General features: G+C 44.0%; 1 protein-coding gene across 4 annotated transcripts in view; it reads left to right on the forward strand.

Moving 5' to 3' along the window:
* Nucleotides 1-19639, forward strand: part of LOC110536538 (uncharacterized) — a 103834-nt gene that overhangs the window by 9919 nt on the left and 74276 nt on the right. For 2 of the 4 annotated variants that reach the window (XM_036934740.2, XM_036934742.2), the window contains exon 4: nucleotides 7145-7204. The exons of the other annotated variants lie outside the window; for them this stretch is intronic. In XM_036934740.2, coding sequence (XP_036790635.2) covers nucleotides 7145-7204 — 60 coding nt within the window. The remainder of the gene's footprint in view (nucleotides 1-7144; nucleotides 7205-19639) is intronic. 4 annotated transcript variants of the gene reach the window in all.

Genomic DNA, 19639 nt, shown 5'->3' on the forward strand with positions numbered 1-19639 from the left:
CTGTTGTGTATTCTATTACCTCACTACTGTTGAGTATTCTATTACCTCACCTGTGAACTACAATCTGTTTTCATTGTTTTACAGAAAAGCTTAATTGACCTTACAGTAGTATTGAATGCGGGTGAATTATTTGTTGTTTTCTAGGGCACACAAAAATGATTCTAATGATTTAAGCATATGTATAGCTCTGTTTTTTTGTTAATTCTTTCCAATGTGTCAAGTAATTATCTTTTTGTTTTCTCATGATTTGGTTGGGTCTTAATTGTGCTGCTGTCCTGGGGCTCTGTGGGGTGTGTTTGTGTTTGTGAACAGAGCCCCAGGACCAGCTTGCTTAGGGGACTCTTCTCCAGGTTCATCTCTCTGTAGGTGATGGCTTTGTTATGGAACGTTTGGGAATCGCTTCCTTTTAGGTAGTTGTAGAATTTAACGGCTCTTTTCTGGATTTTGATGGGATCAGCTGTGAAAAAAAAAAAGTTAATTCATTAGGAAGCTGATAATAAGAATGGGCTTCTTCTATAGAAATAGGTCCTGCCTCTCTCTAAAGAGGAGGACGCAGATCGTTTTATCACGGGGGACAGATTTTGCTCTTGACACTGCTCAGAAAGTGGGACGGCCCTCTTTGACCTCACGTGGGTCAAAACACTGCATTTTACTCATTTATAAAGCCCATAATTACCCGGCATCTTCACATACCCCACAGAAGTACCAGTTACCATACCTGATCACAGGGATAGCTAATATCTGGATATTCTGTCTGTTGCTACAGACTTTGAAAAAGAAACTGTTTGTTCAATACATGGGGGGTCAAAGGAATCTATCTGCAGAGTTCCCTAAATATGGATGTATTTGTGCCTTTCGGGCAGTTCAGAGTGTTGATTGATGACCTCTTTGCCGAGGAATGTGATTGTTTTTCATGAGTATTTTTTTGTATTCTCTTTTCTGTTCAGTTTTTTTTCCCTCGGGTGTATTTACTACGTGCATTGTGTTGTGTGCAAGGCTCCATTGTAAAAAAAAATACCTTGATCTCAACTGGGAAAATACAAATGAAAATGGAAGGTCCTGTATCCCGCTGGGTACAGCTGCTAAGACTGTTGTGGAGAAGAGGACCCGCTGGGTACAGCTGCTAAGACTGTTGTGGAGAAGAGGACCCGCTGGGTACAGCTGCTAAGACTGTTGTGGAGAAGAGGACCTGCTGGGTACAGGTGCTAAGACTGTTGTGAAGAAGAGGACACGCTGGGTACAGGCGCTAAGACTGTTGTGAAGAAGAGGACACGCTGGGTACAGGTGCTAAGACTGTTGTGGAGAAGAGGACACGCTGGGTACAGGCGCTAAGACTGTTGTGGAGAAGAGGACACGCTGGGTACAGGTGCTAAGACTGTTGTGGAGAAGAGGACACGCTGGGTACAGGTGCTAAGACTGTTGTGGAGAAGAGGACCTGCTGGGTACAGGTGCTAAGACTGTTGTGGAGAAGAGGACACGCTGGGTACAGGTGCTAAGACTGTTGTGGAGAAGAGGACCTGCTGGGTACAAGTGCTAAGACTGTTGTGGAGAAGAGGACACGCTGGGTACAGGTGCTAAGACTGTTGTGGAGAAGAGGACCTGCTGGGTACAAGTGCTAAGACTGTTGTGGAGAAGAGGACCTGCTGGGTACAGGCGCTAAGACTGTTGTGGAGAAGAGGACCTGCTGGGTACAGGCGCTAAGACTGTTGTGAAGAAGAGGACCTGCTGGGTACAGGCGCTAAGACTGTTGTGAAGAAGAGGACCTGCTGGGTACAGGCGCTAAGACTGTTGTGAAGAAGAGGACCTGCTGGGTACAGGCGCTAAGACTGTTGTGAAGAAGAGGACCTGCTGGGTACAGGCGCTAAGACTGTTGTGAAGAAGAGGACCTGCTGGGTACAGGCGCTAAGACTGTTGTGAAGAAGAGGACCTGCTGGGTACAGGCGCTAAGACTGTTGTGAAGAAGAGGACCTGCTGGGTACAGGCGCTAAGACTGTTGTGGAGAAGAGGACACGCTGGGTACAGGCGCTAAGACTGTTGTGAAGAAGAGGACCTGCTGGGTACAGGCGCTAAGACTGTTGTGAAGAAGAGGACCTGCTGGGTACAGGCGCTAAGACTGTTGTGGAGAAGAGGACACGCTGGGTACAGGTGCTAAGACTGTTGTGGAGAAGAGGACCTGCTGGGTACAGGTGCTAAGACTGTTGTGGAGAAGAGGACACGCTGGGTACAGGTGCTAAGACTGTTGTGGAGAAGAGGACCTGCTGGGTACAAGTGCTAAGACTGTTGTGGAGAAGAGGACACGCTGGGTACAGGTGCTAAGACTGTTGTGGAGAAGAGGACCTGCTGGGTACAGGCGCTAAGACTGTTGTGAAGAAGAGGACCTGCTGGGTACAGGTGCTAAGACTGTTGTGAAGAAGAGGACCTGCTGGGTACAGGCGCTAAGACTGTTGTGGAGAAGAGGACACGCTGGGTACAGGTGCTAAGACTGTTGTGGAGAAGAGGACCTGCTGGGTACAGGTGCTAAGACTGTTGTGGAGAAGAGGACACGCTGGGTACAGGTGCTAAGACTGTTGTGGAGAAGAGGACCTGCTGGGTACAAGTGCTAAGACTGTTGTGGAGAAGAGGACACGCTGGGTACAGGTGCTAAGACTGTTGTGGAGAAGAGGACCTGCTGGGTACAGGCGCTAAGACTGTTGTGAAGAAGAGGACCTGCTGGGTACAGGTGCTAAGACTGTTGTGAAGAAGAGGACCTGCTGGGTACAGGCGCTAAGACTGTTGTGGAGAAGAGGACCTGCTGGGTACAGGCGCTAAGACTGTTGTGAAGAAGAGGACCTGCTGGGTACAGGCGCTAAGACTGTTGTGAAGAAGAGGACACGCTGGGTACAGGCGCTAAGACTGTTGTGGAGAAGAGGACCTGCTGGGTACAGGTGCTAAGACTGTTGTGGAGAAGAGGACCTGCTGGGTACAGGCGCTAAGACTGTTGTGAAGAAGAGGACCTGCTGGGTACAGGCGCTAAGACTGTTGTGAAGAAGAGGACACGCTGGGTACAGGCGCTAAGACTGTTGTGGAGAAGAGGACCTGCTGGGTACAGGCGCTAAGACTGTTGTGGAGAAGAGGACCTGCTGGGTACAGGCGCTAAGACTGTTGTGGAGAAGAGGACCTGCTGGGTACAGGCGCTAAGACTGTTGTGAAGAAGAGGACCTGCTGGGTACAGGCGCTAAGACTGTTGTGAAGAAGAGGACCTGCTGGGTACAGGCGCTAAGACTGTTGTGAAGAAGAGGACCTGCTGGGTACAGGCGCTAAGACTGTTGTGGAGAAGAGGACACGCTGGGTACAGGCGCTAAGACTGTTGTGAAGAAGAGGACCTGCTGGGTACAGGCGCTAAGACTGTTGTGAAGAAGAGGACCTGCTGGGTACAGGCGCTAAGACTGTTGTGAAGAAGAGGACCTGCTGGGTACAGGCGCTAAGACTGTTGTGGAGAAGAGGACACGCTGGGTACAGGTGCTAAGACTGTTGTGGAGAAGAGGACCTGCTGGGTACAGGTGCTAAGACTGTTGTGGAGAAGAGGACACGCTGGGTACAGGTGCTAAGACTGTTGTGGAGAAGAGGACCTGCTGGGTACAAGTGCTAAGACTGTTGTGGAGAAGAGGACACGCTGGGTACAGGTGCTAAGACTGTTGTGGAGAAGAGGACCTGCTGGGTACAGGTGCTAAGACTGTTGTGGAGAAGAGGACACGCTGGGTACAGGTGCTAAGACTGTTGTGAAGAAGAGGACCTGCTGGGTACAGGTGCTAAGACTGTTGTGAAGAAGAGGACCTGCTGGGTACAGGCGCTAAGACTGTTGTGGAGAAGAGGACACGCTGGGTACAGGCGCTAAGACTGTTGTGGAGAAGAGGACCTGCTGGGTACAGGCGCTAAGACTGTTGTGAAGAAGAGGACCTGCTGGGTACAGGTGCTAAGACTGTTGTGGAGAAGAGGACACGCTGGGTACAGGTGCTAAGACTGTTGTGGAGAAGAGGACCTGCTGGGTACAGGTGCTAAGACTGTTGTGGAGAAGAGGACACGCTGGGTACAGGTGCTAAGACTGTTGTGGAGAAGAGGACCTGCTGGGTACAGGTGCTAAGACTGTTGTGAAGAAGAGGACCCGCTGCTACAATAGAGGCTCACAAAACTAAGACTGCACAATATGGGAAAATAATGAAATTGCTATTTTACTTGCAATATAGATCAAAACACTCGGTTGAACTGTTGGAATCATATAAATGCAATTTGTTTACTGATTCAATGGTTGGTGTTGACAGACAGGTACTGTAGAAGTTGTTATGACAGGGTAGGAACCAAGGTGTTGGTCAGAGCGCTTCCCAGGGGACCCTTATTACATTCGAATGTTATATTCACGGTGTTTGCAGCCTCTTGAATATGGATATTGCACATGTCAATATTGCAATCCTGATTAAAATTTGATTAAAGATGCACTCTGGAAAATGTGTATAATTTAGTAGTTTTGAATGTGTTGCTCACAAACCAAAAGTAGTCCTCTTTTTTTTGTGTACTATGTCATCCAATTGTGTACTATGTCATCCAATTGTGTACTATGTCATTAATTGTGTACTATGTCATTCATTTCGTTAGACATGTTACGAATGTAGCAATTTATGTGATAACCAATTTGTTGTGCTTAAGATCCCGGAGTGCATCTCTAATTGTGCAGCCCTACCCAAAACTATTTTTTTTAAACGTCATTGTCCATGACCTCTCTGTGTGTTGTCAGAGCAGAGAGATGTAATCCTCTGTCTCTGTGTGTTGTCAGAGCAGAGAGATGTAATACTCTGTCTCTGTGTGTTGTCAGAGCAGAGAGATGTAATACTCTGTCTCTGTGTGTTGTCAGAGCAGAGAGATGTAATACTCTGTCTCTGTGTGTTGTCAGAGCAGAGAGATGTAATACTCTGTCTCTGTGTGTTGTCAGAGCAGAGAGATGTAATACTCTGTCTCTGTGTGTTGTCAGAGCAGAGAGATGTAATCCTCTGTCTCTGTGTGTTGTCAGAGCAGAGAGATGTAATCCTCTGTCTCTGTGTGTTGTCAGAGCAGAGAGATGTAATACTCTGTCTCTGTGTGTTGTCAGAGCAGAGAGATGTAATACTCTGTCTCTGTGTGTTGTCAGAGCAGAGAGATGTAATCCTCTGTCTCTGTGTGTTGTCAGAGCAGAGAGATGTAAATCCCATTCATGTTTTATGGCGGGTCACAAAGCCCAGGTTTAATTAGTAAACAAATTAAATATTTACAATGTGATGAATTAAACATCCTCTTTGGTCTTTGTGCTTCCATTGCCTTCATTCCTTATTCTACTCTGCTCTGGCAGTGTAGCCCACAGAACAAGAGACCGTTCAGCCTTAATAGAGCTCTGTGCTGCTCTCCAATCATACAGGAATGTGCTTACTACCGTATATTAGGAAGGGTAATTGCAGACAGACCCAAATAATGTCTAGGACACACGTTGCTTCTGTAAAGATAACATTAGATGCATATTTCTGGGTTTCTACACATGCGTTTGACAGGTTTACCATCATGTTGTGGGTCTTGTACTAGGTGGGGCTGGAAACACCAATGTTGTAGGTCATGTACTAGGTGGGGCTAGAAACACCAATGTTGTAGGTCCTGTACTAGGTGGGGCTGGAAACACCAATGTTGGAGGTCTTGTACTAGGTGGGGCTAGAAACACCAATGTTGTAGGTCTTGTACTAGGTGGGGATGGAAACACCAATGTTGTAGGTCTTGTACTAGGTGGGTCTGGAAACACCAATGTTGTAGGTCCTGTACTAGGTGGGGCTGGAAACACCAATGTTGTAGGTCCTGTACTAGGTGGGGCTGGAAACACCAATGTTGTAGGTCCTGTACTAGGTGGGGCTGGAAACACCAATGTTGTAGGTCCTGTACTAGGTGGGTCTGGAAACACCAATGTTGTAGGTCCTGTACTAGGTGGGGCTGGAAACACCAATGTTGTAGGTCCTGTACTAGGTGGGGCTGAAAACACCAATGTTGTAGGTCCTGTACTAGGTGGGGCTGGAAACACCAATGTTGTAGGTCCTGTACTAGGTGGGGCTGGAAACACCAATGTTGTAGGTCCTGTACTAGGTGGGGATGGAAACACCAATGTTGTAGGTCCTGTACTAGGTGGGGCTGAAAACACCAATGTTGTAGGTCCTGTACTAGGTGGGGCTGGAAACACCAATGTTGTAGGTCCTGTACTAGGTGGGGCTGGAAACACCAATGTTGTAGGTCCTGTACTAGGTGGGGCTGGAAACACCAATGTTGTAGGTCATGTACTAGGTGGGGCTGGAAACACCAATGTTGTAGGTCCTGTACTAGGTGGGGCTGAAAACACCAATGTTGTAGGTCCTGTACTAGGTTGGGCTGAAAACACCAATGTTGTAGGTCCTGTACTAGGTGGGGCTGGAAACACCAATGTTGTAGGTCCTGTACTAGGTGGGGCTGGAAACACCAATGTTGTGGGTTCACCTGTGTAGTATTTAGGCCTACTATATATGTTGACTGTATATTAATCTCTAAAATATCTGCTGAATGACTACTAGTATGAGGTAACACAGCGTGTCCACGTTGTTCCTTGTCCTCTGCGCTATCCGCTTTCACGCCATCTCTCAGATGTGACAATGTTTTCCGTTATCAGACTTGTTCTCTCTTTCTGGTAATGACGTTCGGCCATGGAAGTCAATAGGGCCTGTAATGACGATCAGATGGGTTGAACTGCTCTTCTCTGCTCCCCCCCCCCATCCTCTATCAGTCATGGGAATCGCATCCCTGCTAACTAACTGCTTCTGTAAGGCTGCAGGAAAGGAAAGGGGGACTTTGCTGAAGAACTGGGGGGGGGGGGGGGTCATTGAAATGGATCCACTGCAGCAAAAGACATGTATTTTGGAGTCATGAAATGTTCAATCCAAGACAGGACACTTCTGTCATGTACTGTAGTTACATAAAATGATTTTAGGTCACCATAACAATAATAGGTTAAGATATCATTTCAGACATGGTATCTGGGCAACATAATGAAACGTGTGACAGAATCAAGGGACGTTAGCCTAGAGATACAGTAAAAAAGATCTACAGTATCTTGTTTTGTTTTGTTTTACAGCGAAGAGAGAGAGATCAGTGTGGCTGTGTGGATTTCACAGTGTTGGAAGCGCGAGACAAGGTTAGTGTCAAAAGAGAACGCCACCCACAAGAGGAGGGTAATTCCCGTCCTCCAGGGGCCTGATTGATGACACAGTTTAACCCCCCAGGCCCCAGAGAACACCACCTGACTCCAATAATCACATAATCATGATCTTCAGTTTAGAACGCAATGTGATTAATCAGCTGTGATTGGCTGGGGGATGGAGGGGGAGTCGCACCAATCAGGACTGGAGTTGCCCTCCCCTGGTGTAGCACTTAGATGGGAGCATCAAAGTTTCTAAAAGATGAATAATATCTCACAAGAGACCCTTTACCCACATCAATTTTGTTTTGCTCAACGAAATGACGGAAAATAATCCAAACTCACCGGGCACCCACTGGTTGAATCAACGTTGTTTTTTTGACGCGGAACCAACGGTGGAATAGACGTTGAATTGAGGTCTGTGTCCAGTGGGAAGTGTTTAAATGTCCATAGGTCTTGAGTCGGTGACATTCAGGCTCGTTCTTTCTAGTTGGCGTTCACTCAGAAAGGCCCGTTTGATTTGATTTTGTGTTGATTTTGATTTGATTTTGTGTTGATTTTGATTTGATTTTGTGTTGATTTTGATTTGATTTTGTGTTGATTTTGATTTGATTTTGTGTTGATTTTGATTTGACTTTGTGTTGATGCAAAGCAAGCATCTGCTCAACATCAGACTTTGATATAAAGCAGGCCGTGCTCATCATGGCTGACTGATCAGCTTTCCTTCGTGCCCGTCGTCACGCCCCCACGGGCCTGGCAAGTTGGACTCACACCCATTCACACCTCCTCCCTGCCCCTCCCTCCTCTGGACAAGGACAGGCATTAAGGCAGAGGAGTAACAGGGTCAAAAGGGAACCTCCTAAAATAAGACAATTCCACGTCACGTTTTCTTTATTTTGCCACCTCTGGTTATGTCCGTCACTGAGGGTTGATCAAATACAAGCCTGGGCATGTTCGTAGAGTGTCTCAGTTGGCTGACATTTATCAACGCAAGAGGGTCTTTTCATTTATCAAATCAAGTCTGTTTTCCGGGCTCTCTTGAGATGAAGCATCCCGCGCTGAAAGATTCGAGACTGAGTTGTGAAACCTAATCCAATCTAGAGATTTAAGCTAGTCGGCAATCTCCCCTTCTCAACCGCTGATAGTGTTGTAGACGTCTACCGGAGTCACACTTGGCCTTAGTGGATTTCTGAACTTGTAATAAAACATGACGATCATGTAGGGAGGTATGTTTGCCTATCTAATGTAGCCAGTGGGATCAGGTCAGGCCTCTACATTACATTTCACGCTCATTTTCATTTCCGGACCATATGTTTCATTAGCCCCATCTGTCAGTGTGGCTCTGTTGTGGCTCTGTTGTGGCTCTGTTATGGCTCTGTTTAGGCTCTGCTATTTCTCTGTTGTGGCTCTGTTTAGGCTCTGTTATTTCTCTGTTATGGCTCTGTTATGGCTCTGTTGTGACTCTGTTATGGCACTGTTTAGGCCCTGTTATGGCTCTGTTTAGGCTCTGTTATGGCTCTGTTTAGGCTCTGTTATTTCTCTGTTGTGACTCTGTTATTTCTCTGTTGTGGCTCTGTTTAGGCTCTGTTGTGACTCTGTTATTTCTCTGTTGTGACTCTGTTATGGCTCTGTTATGGCTCTGTTATTTCTCTGTTATTTCTCTGTTATGGCTCTGTTGTGACTCTGTTATTTCTCTGTTGTGACTCTGTTATTTCTCTGTTATGGCTCTGTTTAGGCTCTGTTATGGCTCTGTTATGGCTCTGTTGTGACTCTGTTATTTCTCTGTTGTGACTCTGTTGTGACTCTGTTGTGACTCTGTTATTTCTCTGTTATGGCTCTGTTGTGACTCTGTTATTTCTCTGTTGTGGCTCTGTTGTGACTGTTATTTCTCTGTTGTGGCTCTGTTATGGCACTGTTTAGGCCCTGTTATGGCTCTGTTTAGGCTTTGTTATGGCTCTGTTGTGGCTCTGTTTAGGCTCTGTTATGGCTCTGTTTAGGCTCTGTTATGGCTCTGTTTAGGCTCTGCTATGGCTTTGTTATGGCTCTGTTGTGGCTCTGTTTAGGCTCTGTTATGGCTCTGTTTAGGCTCTGTTATGGCTCTGTTGTGGCTCTGTTTAGGCTCTGTTGTGGCTCTGTTTAGGCTCTGTTATGGCTCTGTTTAGGCTCTGTTTTGGCTCTGTTATTTCTCTGTTTAGGCTCTGTTTTGGCTCTGTTATTTCTCTGTTTAGGCTCTGTTTTGGCTCTGTTTAGGCTCTGTTATGGCTCTGTTTAGGCTCTGTTATGGCTCTGTTTAGGCTCTGTTTTGGCTCTGTTATTTCTCTGTTTAGGCTCTGTTATGGCTCTGTTATTTCTCTGTTGTGACTCTGTTATTTCTCTGTTATTTCTCTGTTGTGACTGTTATTTCTCTGTTATTTCTCTGTTATTTCTCTGTTGTGACTCTGTTATTTCTCTGTTGTGACTCTGTTATTTCTCTGTTGTGACTCTGTTATTTCTCTGTTGTGACTGTTATTTCTCTGTTATGGCTCTGTTTAGGCTCTGTTATTTCTCTGTTGTGACTCTGTTATTTCTCTGTTTTGACTCTGTTGTGACTCTGTTGTGACTCTGTTATTTCTCTGTTATGGCTCTGTTGTGACTCTGTTATTTCTCTGTTGTGACTCTGTTATGGCTCTGTTGTGACTGTTATTTCTCTGTTGTGACTCTGTTATTTCTCTGTTGTGACTCTGTTATGGCTCTGTTGTGACTCTGTTATTTCTCTGTTATGGCTCTGTTGTGACTCTGTTATTTCTCTGTTGTGGCTCTGTTGTGACTGTTATTTCTCTGTTGTGGCTCTGTTATGGCACTGTTTAGGCCCTGTTATGGCTCTGTTTAGGCTTTGTTATGGCTCTGTTGTGGCTCTGTTTAGGCTCTGTTATGGCTCTGTTTAGGCTCTGTTATGGCTCTGTTTAGGCTCTGCTATGGCTTTGTTATGGCTCTGTTGTGGCTCTGTTTAGGCTCTGTTATGGCTCTGTTTAGGCTCTGTTATGGCTCTGTTGTGGCTCTGTTTAGGCTCTGTTGTGGCTCTGTTTAGGCTCTGTTATGGCTCTGTTTAGGCTCTGTTTTGGCTCTGTTATTTCTCTGTTTAGGCTCTGTTTTGGCTCTGTTATTTCTCTGTTTAGGCTCTGTTTTGGCTCTGTTTAGGCTCTGTTATGGCTCTGTTTAGGCTCTGTTATGGCTCTGTTTAGGCTCTGTTTTGGCTCTGTTATTTCTCTGTTTAGGCTCTGTTATGGCTCTGTTCTTTCTCTGTTATGGCTCTGTTTTGGCTCTGTTATTTCTCTGTTATGGCTCTGTTTAGGCTCTGTTTAGGCTCTATTTCTCTGTTCTTTCTCTGTTATGGCTCTGTTTAGGCTCTGTTTAGGCTCTGTTATTTCTCTGTTTAGGCTCGGTTATTTCTCTGTTTAGGCTCTATTTCTCTGTTATTTCTCTGTTATGGCTCTGTTTAGGCTCTGTTTAGGCTCTATTTCTCTGTTATTTCTCGGTTATGGCTCTGTTTAGGCTCTGTTATGGCTCTGTTTAGGCTTGGTTATTTCTCTGTTTATGCTCTGTTATTTCTCTGTTTAGGTTCTATTTCTCTGTTATTTCTCTGTTATTTCTCTGTAATGGCTCTGTTTAGGCTCTGTTATGGCGTTGCTATGGCTCTGTTTAGGCTCGGTAATGGCTCTGTTATGGCGTTGCTATGGCTCTGTTTAGGCTCTGTTATGGCTCCGTTATGGCTCTGTTATGGCGTTGCTATGGCTCTGTTTAGGCTCTGTTATGGCTCCGTTATGGCTCTGTTATGGCGTTGCTATGGCTCTGTTTAGGCTCTGTTATTTCTCTGTTATTTCTCTGTTATTTCTCTGTTATTTCTCTGTAATGGCTCTGTTATGGCGTTGCTATGGCTCTGTTTAGGCTCTGTTATTGTGGCCTTTCTGCCACAAAGCAGGAAAGTACTTTGGTAAGACATGTCTGCCACTTCTGTCCTCAGCTCTATATATGGGTGAAGAATGAGGAAGAGGATGTCTCCAGGAACCTAACCTCATGCTCAATGTACGTCAGCAATACGGCCAACCGTCGGGGCCCTAGACGGGCTCCGGTTTTAATCACGCCACAAGATCACGCTAAGGCCCTTATGTCCTGCTAAACTCTTTTACCTTGAGGTCGTCAATCAGGAAGTCGCCCCATATATATGAAACCTCTGGCCAGAGAAGCACCTTAGTTTACCGCTATAGAGTACAATGATGCATCAACAGCATGTTTGTGGACATGGGATAAGGAAGTGACGACAGGAGAGTTCAGAGAGTGAAAGTCTGTAATCTGTATCAGTATTTGCCGTCGGGTTGATGGGCACAGGATCAAATGTGTTTCCACAACATAAAAGACACAGCACTGACAACATACAGACTCACAACACAGAAGAAGGGTTAACTTGTTAAGTGTGCCGTACTGTTTCATAGATTAGTGATTGAGGCGATTTGAAGACCACTCACCCAAAACATTCTTGATGTGTGGAGTCGCACATCTTACAAGCATTTAGAGAATGTTTCAGCATGCCGTGCCTTCAACATGGTTGGCTAATTGTGTAAATTACAAAAAAATCGATATGTTGTCCAGAGGCAACAAGTTGAATACAGATAAAGCATACTATATGACCTTTGACCATACCATTTGACCTTTGACCATACTATTTGACCGTTGACCATATTATTTGTCCGTTGACCATACTATTTGACCTTTGACCATACTATTTGACCGTTGACCGTTGACCATACCATTTGACCTTTGACCATACTATTTGACCTTTGACCATACCATTTGACCTTTGACCATACTATTTGACCTTTGACCATACTGTTTGACCTTTGACCATACTATTTGACCTTTGACCATACTATTTGACCTTTGACCATACTATTTGACCGTTGACCGTACTATTTGACCCTTGACCATACTATTTGACCTTTGACCATACTATTTGACCGTTGACCATACCATTTGACCTTTGACCATACTATTTGACCTTTGACCATACCATTTGACCTTTGACCATACTATTTGACCTTTGACCATACTATTTGACCCTTGACCATACTATTTGACCTTTCAATTAGAACTTGTGGCCTAACCGCCACCCAAATATTGTGTCATGTAATGGAACTAGAAACCAAAGAGTAGTCATCACTTATTTATATTTATAACAACCTCATTAAAAAGTCATGACTACAACCCTTCTAAATTCCCTGCTCTAAGTCCCTCCTATAGATATCGTATCAGTTCTTTTACATTCGATGTAGAGTGGTTGTACCCGAGGTTTCAACGCATCAAATAAAATCCCAAAATGTATTTGTCACACGCGCCGAATACAACAGGTGTAGTAGACCTTACAGTGAAATGCTGAATACAACAGGTGTAGGTAGACCTTACAGTGAAATGCTGAGTACAACAGGTGTAGGTAGACCTTACAGTGAAATGCTGAATACAACAGGTGTAGTAGACCTTACAGTGAAATGCTGAATACAACAGGTGTAGTAGACCTCACAGTGAAATGCTGAATACAACAGGTGTAGTAGACCTCACAGTGAAATGCTGAATACAACAGGTGTAGTAGACCTTACAGTGAAATGCTGAGTACAACAGGTGTAGTAGACCTTACAGTGAAATGCTGAATACAACAGGTGTAGTAGACCTTACAGTGAAATGCCGAATACAACAGGTGTAGTAGACCTTACAGTGAAATGCTGAATACAACAGGTGTAGTAGACCTTACAGTGAAATGCTGAATACAACAGGTGTAGTAGACCTTACAGTGAAATGCTGAATACAACAGGTGTAGTAGACCTTACAGTGAAATGCTGAATACAACAGGTGTAGTAGACCTCACAGTGAAATGCTGAATACAACAGGTGTAGTAGACCTTACAGTGAAATGCTGAATACAACAGGTGTAGCAGACCTTACAGTGAAATGCTGAATACAACAGGTGTAGGTAGACCTTACAGTGAAATGCTGAATACAACAGGTGTAGTAGACCTTACAGTGAAATGCTGAATACAACAGGTGTAGTAGACCTCACAGTGAAATGCTGAATACAACAGGTGTAGTAGACCTCACAGTGAAATGCTGAATACAACAGGTGTAGTAGACCTCACAGTGAAATGCTGAATACAACAGGTGTAGTAGACCTCACAGTGAAATGCTGAATACAACAGGTGTAGTAGACCTTACAGTGAAATGCTGAATACAACAGGTGTAGTAGACCTTACAGTGAAATGCTGAATACAACAGGTGTAGTAGACCTTACAGTGAAATGCTGAATACAACAGGTGTAGTAGACCTCACAGTGAAATGCTGAATACAACAGGTGTAGTAGACCTCACAGTGAAATGCTGAATACAACAGGTGTAGTAGACCTTACAGTGAAATGATGAATACAACAGGTGTAGGTAGACCTTACAGTGAAATGCTGAATACAACCGGTGTAGTAGACCTTACAGTGAAATGCTGAATACAACAGGTGTAGTAGACCTTACAGTGAAATGCTGAATACAACAGGTGTAGTAGACCCTACAGTGAAATGCTGAATACAACAGGTGTAGTAGACCTTACAGTGAAATGCTGAATACAACAGGTGTAGTAGACCTCACAGTGAAATGCTGAATACAACAGGTGTAGTAGACCTCACAGTGAAATGCTGAATACAACAGGTGTAGTAGACCTCACAGTGAAATGCTGAATACAACAGGTGTAGTAGACCTTACAGGGAAATGCTGAATACAACAGGTGTAGTAGACCTTACAGTGAAATGCTGAATACAACAGGTGTAGTAGACCTTACAGTGAAATGCTTTACTTACAAGCCCTTAACCAACAATGCAGTTTTCAGAAAATGCATAAAAAATGTAAGTAATAAGAATTATATCAGTTGAAGTGTCGTTGCAGGTCTGATGATTTATCCAAATGAGCTGTGTGAGAATTTTTTTATTTTATTTAACTAGGGCAACTGGGTAAACTGGGATATGACTGAAGAGTTAATGAGGGTAAACTGGGATATGACTAAAGAGTTAATCAGGGTAAACTGGGATATGACTGAAGAGTTAATCAGGGTAAACTGGGATATGACTAAAGAGTTAATCAGGGTAAACTGGGATATGACTGAAGAGTTAATCAGGGTAAACTGGGATATGACTAAAGAGTTAATCAGGGTAAACTGGGATATGACTGAAGAGTTAATCAGGGTAAACTGGGATATGACTAAAGAGTTAATCAGGGTAAACTGGGATATGACTAAAGAGTTAATCAGGGTAAACTGGGATATGACTGAAGAGTTAATCAGGGTAAACTGGGATATGACTGAAGAGTTAATCAGGGTAAACTGGGATATGACTGAAGAGTTAATCAGGGTAAACTGGGATATGATTGAAGAGTTAATCAGGGTAAACTGGGAAATGACTAAAGAGTTAATCAGGGTAAACTGGGATATGACTAAAGAGTTAATCAGGGTAAACTGGAATATGACTAAAGAGTTAATCAGGGTAAACTGGGATATGACTAAATAGTTAATCAGGGTAAACTGGAATATGACTAAAGAGTTAATCAGGGTAAACTGGGATATGACTAAAGAGTTAATCAGGGTAAACTGGGATATGACTGAAGAGTTAATCAGGGTAAACTGGGATATGACTGAAGAGTTAATCAGGGTAAACTGGGATATGACTAAAGAGTTAATCAGGGTAAACTGGGATATGACTGAAGAGTTCTTTATTTCCTCTTTCAAATATTATTTGGTGAATCATGGGTAACTGTCATTTGTAATAAGTTTCAGTAAAATATTTCTGATAGCATTTCTGTGTTGAAAATTTTTTAAATATTTTTGTACATTTTCCCCCATAATCCATCCAGTTTTCTTTATTTTATAATATATTACACTGGATCTTTCTTGAATCAGTTCCTCCATTTATTTTTGTTTTTCCTCTAACTTATTCTGTGCCTCTATGGTACAGTTTTTATTGCTATCTAACTGTACTGTTAGTCCTTCAATTTCCTTTGTTAATATGGACTCTTTTGATCTAAATGGCTTTTGTTTTATAGATGAGTACTGAATTGCATGGCCCCTAAAGGCACATTTAAAAGTGTCCCGTACAATAAGGGGATCTGCTGTACCTACAGTATGTTATGTCAGAAAAAAATCTGTTATAAATGATTCCGACCTAGTTAAAAACAAGTTGTCAGGCTTTGAAAACATTTCCAATATCCTCGCCCACGTGGAGATTCTGGAAGAGCATGCCAATTATTTGATGGTCCAACCGCGTTCTGTCCCCTATCAACACACTTGAAAAAAAAAAAATGTTGGTGCCTTGAGAGAATGACAATATTGCCGTTGTTGTTGTTGTTGTTGTTGTATACACCATCGCAGGTAATTATTAATGCATGACCTAGGTATGTTTGTGTAAGTAAAATACATGTATACATGTATGTTTATCGTTATATTTGCAATGCAAATAACAATGTCTTCCACCAGTGAGGTAACTAATGCGGTAATGTCATTCTATACTCTGAATTGAACATTGCAAACAAGCTTTTGACCTTGTTCCTCCCACCCATTGTTCAGGTCCTCCCTATACAATGTCACACAGTTGCTTTTATCATGTTCGTCTCTTGTATGTGTACAGTAAGCGGCTGAACGGCGAGCAGGTGTATGTATTTAGGATCCTAGGGTGACACCCCCTTTGTCTGCGCTGGCCTGTGTATCTGCTTGAGTGGTCGCTGGCAAACAATGCCCATAGGACTTTTGGTTCCCTCAGGATCACAAAAGGGCCATAAGTGAGGGGGGCAAACTGTTACTGTTGAGCAGCGCAGAGAAGTACAGGTCTGAGGACCCAGCACTGAGAGGTGTTTGCCCAGGCTTCATGTGAAACGGAGAGGCTCTTTGTCGGCCCAACACCATTGTTGGAGTCTGTCCTCTGTAATCACAGTCAAACCAGGCTGCTAGGCTCTGAGCTCAGACAAGCGAAATGATTCTCTGCTCCACTGAATGTCACTTAGGCCTCCATACTGTTCATCTCAATGTGCTAGCAACGAGCTAGCTAGACTAGGCGATGTGTAGGAGGCAGCTATTGCTACGTTGGTAACTTATAGAGCAATTCATTCTCAGTCAGCAACTCTTACTGTTAATTAATTGTATGATTTTCTTGCAGAATAAAAAGTTGCACTTAACAAGGTATTGAAACGTTAATCAGCTGCTATAAAAAATATATATTATGACAAAATTAAATGTTTTTAGGGCCAATTCTTGGTATTTTAAGACTATACCAACCACACACAAATACATGTTTCCATCTGTGTACGTACAGTGTGTGGTTTATAAACTGAGCAACAAACAAAAACGTCCTCTCACTGTCATCTGCCTTTATTTTCAGCAAACTTAACATGTGTAAATATTTGTATGAACATAACAAGATTCAACAACTGAGACATGAACTGAACAAGTTCCACAGACATGTGACTAACAGGAATGGAATAATGTGTCCCTGAACAAAGGAGGGTACAAAATCAAAAGTAACAGTCAGTATCTGGTGTGGCCACCAACTGCATTAAGTACTGCAGTGCATTTCTTCCTCATGTTCTGCACCAGATTTGCCAGTTCTTGCTGTGAGATGTTACCCCACTCATCCACCAATGCACCTGCAAGTTCCCGGACATTTCTGGGGGGAATGGCCGTAGCCCTCACCCTCCGATCCAACAGGTCCCAGACGTGTGTAACGGATGTGAAACGGCTAGCTAGTTAGCGGTGGTGCTAGCTTAGTTAGCGGTGGTGCGCACTAATTAGCGTTTCAAACGGTGACGTCACTTGCTCTGAAACCTTGAAGTAGTGGTTCCCCTTGCTCTGCAAGGTCCGTGGCTTTTGTGGAGCGATGGGTAACAATGCTTCGTGGGTGACTGTTGTTGATGTGTGCAGAGGGTCCCTGGTTCGCGCCCGGGTATGGGCGAGGGGACGTTATACTGTTACACGTACTCATTGGGATTGAGATCCGGGCACTTCGCTGGCCATGGCAGAACACAGACATTCCTGTCTTGCAGGAAATCACGCACAGAACAAGCAGTATGGCTGGTGGCATTGTTATGCTGGAGGGTCATGTCAGGATGAGCTTGCAGGAAGGGTACCACATGAGGGAGGAGGATGTCTTCCCTGTAACGCACAGCGTTGAGATTGCCTGCAATGGCAACAAGCTCAGTCCGATGCTGTGACACACCGCCCCAGACCATGACGGACTCTCCACCTCCAAATCGCTCCCGCTCCAGAGTACAGGCCTCGGTGTAACGCTCATTCCATCGACGATAAACACGAATCCGACCATCACCCCTGGTGAGACAATACCGTGACTCTTCAGTGAAGAGCACTTTTGGCCAGTCCTGTCTGGTCCAGCGACGGTGGGTTTGTGCCCATAGGTGACGTTGTTGCTGGTGATGTCTGGTGAGGACCTGCCTTACAACAGGCCTACAAGCCCTCAGTCCAGCCTCTCTCAGCCTATTGCAGACAGTCTGAGCACGGATGGAGGAATTGTGCGTTCCTGGTGTAACTCAGGCATTTGTTGTTGTTGCCATCCTGTACCTGTCCCGCAGGTGTGATGTTTCGAATGTACACATACTGTGCAGGTGTTGTTACACGTGGTCTGCCACTGCGAGGACAATCAGCTTTCCGTCCAGTCTCCCTGTAGCGCCGTCATAGGCGTCTCACAGTACGGATATTGCAATTTATTGCCCTGGCCACATCTGCAGCCTTCATGCCTCATTGCAGCATGCCTAAGGCACGTTCACGCAGATGAGCAGGGACCCTGGGCATCTTTCTATTGGTGTTTTTCAGAGTCAGTAGAAAGGCCTCTTTAGTGTCCTAAGTTTTCATAACTGTGACCTTAATTGCCTACCGTCTGTAAGCTGTTAGTGTCTTAACGACCGTTCCACAGGTGCATGCTCATGAATTGTTTGTGGTTCAGTGAACAAGCATGGGAAACAGTGTTGAAACCCTTTACAATGAAGATCTGTGAAGTTATTTGTATTTTTACGAATTATCTTTGAAAGACCTGGTCCAGAAAAAGGGACGTTTCTTTTTTTGCTGAGTTTAGATGTTGTACTATTGCAGCCATAGAGCTAATTTGAGAACTCGTTAAGACTGTGGAAAAGCCATTGCTTGTGTAACTCAATTCTAAACTCTTTGGAAAGCTGTTGTAGTAAAAAAAAATCTTTATTAGATGAAAATGATAGTTGATAGTGATATATAAAAGTGTTTGCATATCTGTCCAGTTTTTTGTGTATTACTGTGATTTAACAATATAATCCATCTTTTGAACTTCTATTGGTCAAAGATGCATTTGAGCATTTAAATGTTGTTAATCAAGCAATTGATAACAATGCATCAACAACCATGAACCCGTTGGCAAGTGTCCGGTCTCCCCCCATTGCCAGTTTCAGGACCTATTACCGATTGGCAATTTGAGATCGGGAGCTCACAACATGCGCACTGGAGGCAGCTTAATTAATAAATCTAGGGGCAAGCTTTTCAGAATGGCTGTTCCAGCAAAAATTTATATGGGGTGGAAAAAAAGGTTGGCCCATCACAAAATGAGGGAAGGACCCAAATTGGGCATTGTGGGCAATGATTGGTGCAGAATCTGGAAGAAGAGAGCAATTACGGAATACCGTCCAATCAGCGAAGGGCTGTACTGTACTGTACATTAGGGCTGGGAATTGCCAGGGACCTCACGATACGATATTATCACAATACTTTGGCGCCGACACGATATGTATTGCGATTCTCACGATTCTACATGTATTCCGATTCAATACTGTGGTTTTATAGCGATTCAATGTTCCAAGCATAATGCTCACCATATGCCTGTTTCAGAGGGACATCAGAGAGCAATTGGCTCCCAATATAAAAAGAAGATGGAAACAAGCTATGATGGAAAAATACTGACATTTTGGTGCAGGAATGTCACTATATATAACTGTCCACCCCCCCCCCCCCCCCCCCCCCCATCACTACTGTATATTCGGTTACCATGCTGTCACTGGGTTCGCCATCCAAAGCCTAATGTCCTGTAAATCAATCTGGTTCTATGTGGTTAGAGGATTGATTACTCCATTGTATATGTCTCGGTACTGTTCAATACAAGTACATGTAACAAACACCATGATACTCTAACTCTGTACAGATGAGAGACGAAAGGGTGGAGTTGTTTTCTATTATCAGGGATTGTGATAGAATTAAAGGTTTTTGGTTAGAGTTTAGAGTTAGGGTTAGGGTTAGGATTAGGGTTAGAGTTAGGGTTAGGGTTAGAGTTAGGGTTAGGGTTAGAGTTAGTGTTAGAGTTAGGGTTAGGGTCAAAAAAGCATGAATAATATTAGAAAGTACAACATATTACACA

This window comes from Oncorhynchus mykiss, chromosome 11 (assembly GCF_057628025.1).
Source record: "Oncorhynchus mykiss isolate SJ-2025 chromosome 11, ASM5762802v1, whole genome shotgun sequence".
Taxonomy (NCBI): domain Eukaryota; kingdom Metazoa; phylum Chordata; class Actinopteri; order Salmoniformes; family Salmonidae; genus Oncorhynchus; species Oncorhynchus mykiss.